The sequence below is a fragment of the Acyrthosiphon pisum genome, chromosome A1 (assembly GCF_005508785.2).
Source record: "Acyrthosiphon pisum isolate AL4f chromosome A1, pea_aphid_22Mar2018_4r6ur, whole genome shotgun sequence".
NCBI classification, from domain to species: Eukaryota; Metazoa; Arthropoda; class Insecta; order Hemiptera; family Aphididae; genus Acyrthosiphon; species Acyrthosiphon pisum.
In genome coordinates this window covers 41347121-41356052 of record NC_042494.1, presented here as the reverse complement: position 1 = coordinate 41356052, position 8932 = coordinate 41347121, and the positions used below count along the sequence as shown (strand labels likewise).

Below are 8932 nucleotides of genomic sequence, written 5' to 3'. Positions count from 1 at the left end.
TAATTTTTGTTTTTTACATATTTACACAATCATAATAATATACGATTGTATTTGTCAATGTATAAAGTTATCATAATTTTGTGACAATTTCGTGTTTATTTTAGTACATGACGTATAAAATAATACGAGAGATGATATAATCTACTTTATGGTCGTTATGGATAATTTCTATTCATTTATACAAAAACACGTTAAGGCCCGGGAGAGGCGGACTGCACAAGAAAATATGAATAGTGTATTAAACGAGAATCCCGATTTAAACTGCCTAAATGTAATCAAAAAGACCCAATGCGTAATAAATGGGATGTTATTACAGGCTGAGCTCACTCCTTTGGACATTGAAAATATGATATAATTTGCACCCATTATATCTGTTGGGATAGAGCGTTCTTTTAGTCGGAACAAATCTGTGTTAAGACCAAATCACAGTGATCATTTAACTTCGACAATTTGAGTATGTAGGTATATTATGATATACCTGATCTAATTTCAATAAAAATCCAAGATAAAATTTAATTATATATAAAAATTGTACCTACCTACTTTTTAAATGTTTTATTACAAATATATAAAAATCTGAGCACTATACTTATAAATTCTATATATTTAAACTAAAACATATTTTGTTGGGAATATTTTGATTTGTTTTCGGATTTGTTTACGGACATTATCAGTTTCCAATTTTTCAAGTTTTTTTTTTCTATAAATGTCAGTTAAATTTTATTTGTTGTGTAAAAAGCTTGAAAAATTAATACAAAGCTCCTACTATATTGTTACAAAGGCGTTTGAAAAATATTAAAAATCCATGGTTAAATTTTTTTTATTAGCATTTTAAGTTAAAATCTTGACAAACTACGTAAAAATCACGAAACTGTGCAAATTATTTTGAGTTAGAAATTCGTGAACAATTTTTTTTAAATCTAAGATTTGAAAATTTAATGCAAGATTCCTCAAAGTTTGTCTACCTTTATCAAAAAAAAAATGTCTACAAGAAAGTTAAATTAAATTTTTATGAGGGTTTGAAGTTCATATTTTTACAACATAAAAATTGTCTAGCTTACTGTACAGCAGAGTGGTTACTTAATTTCTCCCTTTTTTTTAATATAATGAATAATTATATAAAATTGAATATTTGAATTCATATTCTGTCCTATTAATATTTAATTGTAATATACATAGTACATGTGTACTGTAGTACACAATTCAACGATAAAAAAAATCAACTATTATTTGTTATTAGTTTTTACCAAGTTTGTAAATCAACAAAATATAGTGTAATATGTATATTGTATATACACTATAAATAAGTAGATAAGTCTTTTAAATTATAACCCATCAATGTATAAAATATTTAAATTCAATCAATATTTTGGAAAAATCAATTACACTATTATTTAACAACTATATTATGGAATATTTATATAATATTGTGTTTATGCAAAAGGCATGGGCGTAGACACGGGGGGTGATATGGGGGATGGATCCCCCCCCCATGACCTTTTTATATATATGTTAACTTTATACATTATACCGAAAATAGAAAAAACGATAATTCTATGTAATCAATTTTTATAAATCGTTTATTTTTTTTTTTATTTAATCGATAGATAACGGCCTATCAGAGATAACCATACAATTTTGAAAATATTTTGACTCTTTTTGAGCTGTTTACGGACATTTTCAGTTTTAAATATTTTTAGTTTTTTTTTTCTATAAATATCAATAAAGTTTTATCTGTTGGCCAAAAAGTGTATAAATTTAATACAAAGCTCCTGATATATTGTTACAATAACATTTGAAAAATATTAAAAATACATGGGCAAAATTTTTTTTTATAAGCATTTAAAGTTTGATTTTTGACAACATTTATCTAATTTAAATTATTTTGCAGCTAAAAATGTTTGAAATTTTATAGCTAACTATTGAAAATTTAAAACAAGGTTCCGCGTAAATATATAGGTTACTTTGTATAATGTAAATTACTTTATTCACAATAATATCATAAAATATACTTAGTAATATAATAGGCTGTCAGACCGTCTCCGCTCAGGATTGTTTTTCTTATAAAATTATATTGTATCAATGAATTCAAACTTAACACCATCCATTACAGTGACCCACTTGTAACCTACTGTACAGCAGAGCAACACCCACTTGCCCACCTTTTTATATTACATAATATTAGAGCGGGAGACACTATACCTTGTTATTTATCTTAAAAATTATGAATAATATCCCTCCATTCCCCCCTCCCAAAGAAATTTCCTGTCTAAGGCACTGTGTATGTGTAGCTTATATATTCAAAAATTATTCAATTTAATTTGACGAAAATCTCAGAGATTGTTTTTAAAGATGTCAGAAAAGTTTAGAGAGTAAGTAGTTTAAACTATCTTATAAAATATACCGAAAGATTATCCAATTCATGAATTTCGGTTGCCCATTAAGGTCGAGTTTTTTTTCAAAGCTTGGTATTCTAACACCGATTTGTCCGTGAAGTGAAGTACACCAAAACCGAGACACACCTATATAGCATATATACTATATAGGATTTGCCACAAAAAAAAAACTGGACACAGGCGAAGACATAATAAATATATCTTTTAATTTAGATAATTATACGATATTCACATATGTATGTAGTACAAAAACCATAAAAGATGTTTTTATATATGCACAATAGCTTGTAGGTGTAGAGAAATGATCTGCGATTTGGTATGAGTTTATATAAAGTTATATAATGATCAAGAGGTTGGCGCATTATTTGTTATTTGTGTTACAAATATGTTTGTCTCAACTCTCAACAACATTTAATAAAATATACTATGTCTGCCTATACGAACACGAGTACAATTTAGTATGGCAGTATTTGGTGATAAATATACAAAAATTCCACAAGTGTTTACGAAATGTATTACAGAACTGTAACTATGTATATCTTATATCATCAACATCTTAATCGGATACTTAAAAACTATGAAGATTACTGACGCATCTAAAAATAAAGTAGCGAATACGATACGATTATAAAATATTAATGTAGAACTATAATATATTATCTGATACCTAAACGTATCTAATATCGTAAATTGATCACACAAAAAAAATGTTTAAAAAGTATTGAGCAACGTATTAGGCAGAATGTTGGTAATTGTGAGAGTGGCCCATCTGTGTAATACATAAAGTATTAGGGTTGGCGAATTATTGGTCAGAGTATTTGAAAAATAAAGAAAATTATAGTATAACAAGTGTAAAAGGTGAATATGTTTACGTCGGAGGTGAAATGGGTGCGTGGAAGACTTACGACACACCATTTCGTAACGTCATGCTCGAATGTGCGATTTAATTCTACCGATAGGGAGTGTGTAGCCGGTTGCAAGATATGTAGTACCTAATCAATTTTCCAAAAGTCATTTGGTATGTACATTTAGTAAGATTAACGCTGGTTCCGCAATCTCATTATAGCCGCATCGATGGCTGCCATCACGAGGATCAAAGGTCGTTATAATCGTATAAATGTTATTCTATACCTCAACTGAAAATACCGTGGGAATATATATTATAAAAAAGTACCTAGGCTAAATCGTCGATGATGGTGGTGGTGATGGTGGTCGGGGTTTTAAAACACTCCACGCCCGTATATAGGGTAATATATTATACACATGAGTGAATAACATAATTTATAATACGCTAATATAGTTAATGGTATATTGGTATATGATAAAACTTATCACAATTTTGAACTTATCTGTTGCAGGTTGGTCCTGACGATGACGATGAAGACTGGATGCGCAATATGAGTGTTGGCACGCAGCGGTAATGGTTCTATCGACGTCGACGACGACGACGGCGATGATGATGATGATGATGATGACGACGACGATGACAACGATGACCATCTCGTCGTCGCCGGGATGTCCAGCGGGGTGCGCGTGCAAGTGGAAAAACGGCAAGCAAACGGTCGAATGCGTGGACAAGAAGGTGACGAGCGTGACGTTGGCTCTAGGCATCGACCCGGCCACGCAAGTGCTGGACATATCGGACAACGATCTGTCTGCGGCCGGGCTACCACACGACACGTTCGCCGCGGCCGGTCTGTCCAACCTGCAGCGCATCCACGCTTCCCGTTGCAACGTGTACTACGTGCATGACCGAGCGTTCAGGGGCCTGACTAACCTGGTGGACCTAGACCTGTCCGGTAACTGTCTGCGGCAGGTGCCGACCGGCGCATTCGCCGAATGTCCGTCCCTGATGAAGCTCAGCCTGAGCGGCAACCCGATCGGCGACTTGCCGGCCAGGGCGTTCCGGCACCTCGGCCAGCTGACCGCGCTCGACCTGAGCGGCTGTGGGCTGACCGCCGTCGCAGCCGGCGCGTTCGATGACCTCAGCGGCCTCGACTGGCTCAGGCTGGACGACAACCTGTTAACACACGTTCCCGGGCCGAATACGCTGCCCGCCCGGTTACACGGTGTCGACCTGCACCGCAACGACTGGCAGTGCGACTGCCGCATGGTTGACATGCACCGGTGGCTGACCGCCTCGCGGGTGCCGGTCACCGAAGAGCCCGTGTGCTCGGGTCCGGCCGCTTACGCCGATGTGCCAGTGCGCCGAGTATCGGTGGCCGAACTGGCGTGCGCGCCGGCCGCGTACCCAGCCACGCAACCTGTGCAGGACGTGGTCGAAGGCGTCAACGTTTCGTTCCGGTGCCTGGTGGCCGCCATCCCAGCGGCCACGGTCGAGTGGCTGTACGGCGGCGTACCCGTGTACCGGCACAACGCGTCTGAGCTCATCACCGTGGATGGAAACACGACCGCTGAACTGTACGTGTACAACGCGAGCGTGACTGATGCCGGTTCGTACGCCTGCGTGGCCGAGAACCGGGCGGGCAGGGCTCGCGTCAACTTTACAGTCACCGTTCGGCCCGGACGACCGTTCCTGGCCGCGGGCACCGTCGACGACCGATCCGCACCGTCTCAGTCGTCGTCGGCCACGGCCGGTAGCGGTGGGGGGACCAGCGGGGACGGCCGACCACTCCTGTACGTCGGCTGTTTAGCGGCCGGCTCGGTGGCGCTGTCGGCTGCGGCCGCCGTACTAGTGGCAATCAGGTGCAGGCGGGTGAAACGCTCCAGCACCGGCGTCCGAGCCGGCGACTCTTCGTCCACCTGCAAGCGAAGACCCACCGCACCCGCGGCCGACGGTTATCGGACCGTCAGTACGACAGCCGATAAGGAGCTCTCGGTACCCTCGGCCCACCGTCCGGCATCGGCGCGGACGACTGCCACCTTAGTGACGGTAACAGCGACGGGGCTGGATGGGGCCGAGGACACCACCGTCGCGACGGCCGAGAGCAATCCAGACGTGGTGAGCGACGTGAAACGCACCGGATGGGAGATCGATTTCGAGCAGATCGTTTGGGCCGAATGTCCGCCAGCCACCGGTTACGTTTCCATACAGATACCGGTGCAGTGCGGCATCGAGTGTCTGGGTGCGTATTACGCGACCACCGCCGAGGCCGTGGCCGGGAGCCGCTGTGGCGGTGCCGGGGCCACGCTCCGGAGACAGCGCCGACGGGCGGCCGTGTTGACCGCTTACGATGACACCGTACAGGTGGTGCGCACCACCGCGCAGGGGGGGTATCCGACGACGACCACGGGGCCCGGGACAATTGGCATCCCTGCCGCCGCCGCACCGCCACCGACTATCGTTGTGGAGGACCCGGACGACGACGTTGGCGGTGGCGATGTTGGCGGCGTCGCACCCATTATTAGCCCTCCGTTGCCGTTCCGGTCGGGCGACGAAGACGGCGCCGACAAAGACGACTCCATCGCGCTGTAATAATAGCTAACGGCACACCAAAAAGCTATATTGTTTTTATTCATATATTATATCATTGTATTATTATTTGTTCGCGAAAAGCCATAATAATTATTATTGTGTTCTCAGTGGCTCGACCGGATACGAGTTTGTTTCGCGACACGGTGTTTTTTACTTAAGCAATATCAATAATTATATAATAAATTAAGCATTGTATTATAATTTATAACGTAGCGTTGCGGGTATGATAATTATTAATACCATTATTATTATTATTATTATTACTATTGTTAAAATTAATACAGGACTCTACGAAAGCAAGAATAATAATTTTAAAAATTGTCTGATAGCTATAAAGAAATCCGTAATATATTCTCTTAAAACCACTTCAGTAGATCGCTAGAGAAACAATGCTACACCTTCGATTAAGGAGAAGATTATATTTATAATATGCTAGCAAAACAGCAGATCCTATGGCCAAAACGATGGAGCCAAACCGGTGATGATGAAGAAGAATAGGAGGATATTAATATTATTATTACCTTTATAAAATGTCATAAAAATTATGTAAAATTTGATGGAGTTTAATAATTATATAACTATATTATATAATAATATAATATATAATATTATTATAGTAAACGGGAAACGTATTATGCATAATATAGTGAAATAAACAACGTGTGTTTTTTTTTAAGTCTGCATTTATTTATTCATAAATCATAATTATATTATATTGTTTAATTAGAACCTTTACAAGCAGTCCACCGAGATATTGAAGAAGTACCCCTGTGATGTCGTGTCGGACCACAATTATAAATTAATCAGGTTATAATGATGGAATAGTTTGGGACTGCAGGCGTAACAGAGCCGTTCCGTTCGAAAGCAATCGAATTATAAAATAATATAATTTATAGATAGATTATAGGTATAATAAATGATATGCATATTGGCGTATTAGATAATTAATAATAATAATAATAGCAAAAACATTGTAAACACGGTACGAAACCCTATTATTGTGATGCTGTCACATTTTAACGTAGTATATTGAATATTCGAGCTTAAATCGTCCGATTATAATAATAATAGGGAATCTACCTATATAATATGTGTACAAGACAATATATATCAAACATTTACACGAACGCGCTTTGGTACAGATAATACAGTGAGTAAATAGAAAGAAAACATTGTACCTATATATGCAGCTATATGAGTCGAGGTTAAAAAAACGGTCATCAAACCAAATCATGTAATACTAGATCATAATATTATATTATATTTGTCAAGAATATCTATCGTTGCGATCAGAAATAGATTTTTTAATAACATAACAATAATAATAGAACATCGATTTATAATACTTATGTACCAACAAATAAATACCGTAGGTAATTAAATAGTCACAAGGAAAAAAAATGAAATGAGAGCTTTGAATGAGCATATTATGAAAAAACATTATAATACTTATCGGGAATTTTTTTTTAATTATTCGTTCATAAAATTCAGGTTTGTCATGTTTTTTACAATATTTTTAATTTATTGATTTTGTTATAATTATTTGTTTTTGTAATAATAATAAGTATAAACACTTATGTAATTCAGTTATAAGTTTTTTTTAAGAAGACGTTATTCATGCGTTTGTTGTCTCCGTGACACAAACATACGATATACTAAATTTTGTTCACTAGTTTCATTAATGAGCTGTTAGTTTTGATATTAGAGTGAATTTACCTATTATCAGACTTTTAGGTAAGAACAATATCTGTGCCTGTGTGATTTTTTCGATATTTTAATTTTCAAGCAAGATATTATGGGTATATTAAATATGACAAATTAAAAATGCTCATATCTTTCTTGAAATTAAAATATCGAATGAAAGCCGGAGCTTAGAATATGTTCGTACCTAAAAGTTTGACAATAGGTCAATTCACTCTAATATAAAAACTAACTGCACACTAAACTGAAGCTAGTAAACGAAAATTTGCTATGGCATACGTGTGTAAGACGGAGACAACCACAAATGCATGATAAAATTATATTTTAACCAAAACTAAAAATAAACGCTCTTTAAAACTATTTAAGACCCAAACAAATTGTTTCGTTAAAAACATAATTTTAAACAAAACAAAACTTTTTTTTCTCAAAATGAAAAAATAAACCATCCACATTCATTATGTAACGATTAATAAGACACATACCTATATACAAACAAAAAAAATGCATTAAAACAAATTTGATCGAAGGATTTTGCAGAACCGACATTAATTTAATCTACTGGCAATTGGCATAATAAGCAACTAATCTTTTAGAATTCTAAGCTGTACGCCTATATATATATATATATAGAAGTGGAAGCTTAATCAACATCAACCTTAATTAATTTAGACGAAGATTATAGCACCGATGTTTATTAACCGTACGATACGAATATAAATTGATATTAAACTTTAAATATATCACTACCCTGGGACTGTATTTTCACTCGGCTTCAATTTATTACTACACTATTTATTCGCGTTGTCAGCTGTTGTTCGCAGTCGGGCATGCGTTCCCGGTACGCGCACCTCGGCCAGAGAAGTTTTTAGATGACGCTAAGGGAGGGACCAGGCAATCACACCAGGTGGCATTTTTTAATACGAGCTCATAATTATTATTAACATTATAAATATTAATATAATAATAAATTATTTATATAATTGATGATCCAATCTTATTTATTCTAATCATTAGAAATTATTTTTTACTTTCTGAACATTATAAACTTTATTTATATATGTTTAATCATTTCTATTTTTTAAGTGATATTTTGAGAAATACTCAGCTTATTGAATGTCATCATTTCTTATTTTTCTGTGTTGGATTTGTTTTTTTCTGCTTAATTATAAAACACGAAAGTATTAAATACATTTTTCCTGACAACAATCAATAGGGCTGGAAAAATATCATCGGAGTATGAAAATTCTGAACACTAGGCTGATCTCAGCGTAGTGCGTGCTATCATCCTTATTCATTCATCCTTTCATGTTGAAAGTTCATCTATAACAGTACATAAATATATAATAATGCCATATATTGGTTTTGGAAAATAATAAAACATTGTTAATTAGAAAATATA

General features: G+C 36.7%; 1 protein-coding gene across 1 annotated transcript; it reads left to right on the top strand.

The window, feature by feature from the left end:
* The first annotated feature begins 3888 nt into the window (after nt 1–3888).
* LOC100164679 (leucine-rich repeat-containing protein 24-like) lies at nt 3889–5832 on the top strand. Its single transcript, XM_001951057.5, has one exon. It carries the CDS (start codon nt 3889–3891, stop codon nt 5830–5832), a length of 1944 nt encoding a protein of 647 aa, XP_001951092.3.
* Nucleotides 5833–8932: the final 3100 nt, after the last annotated feature.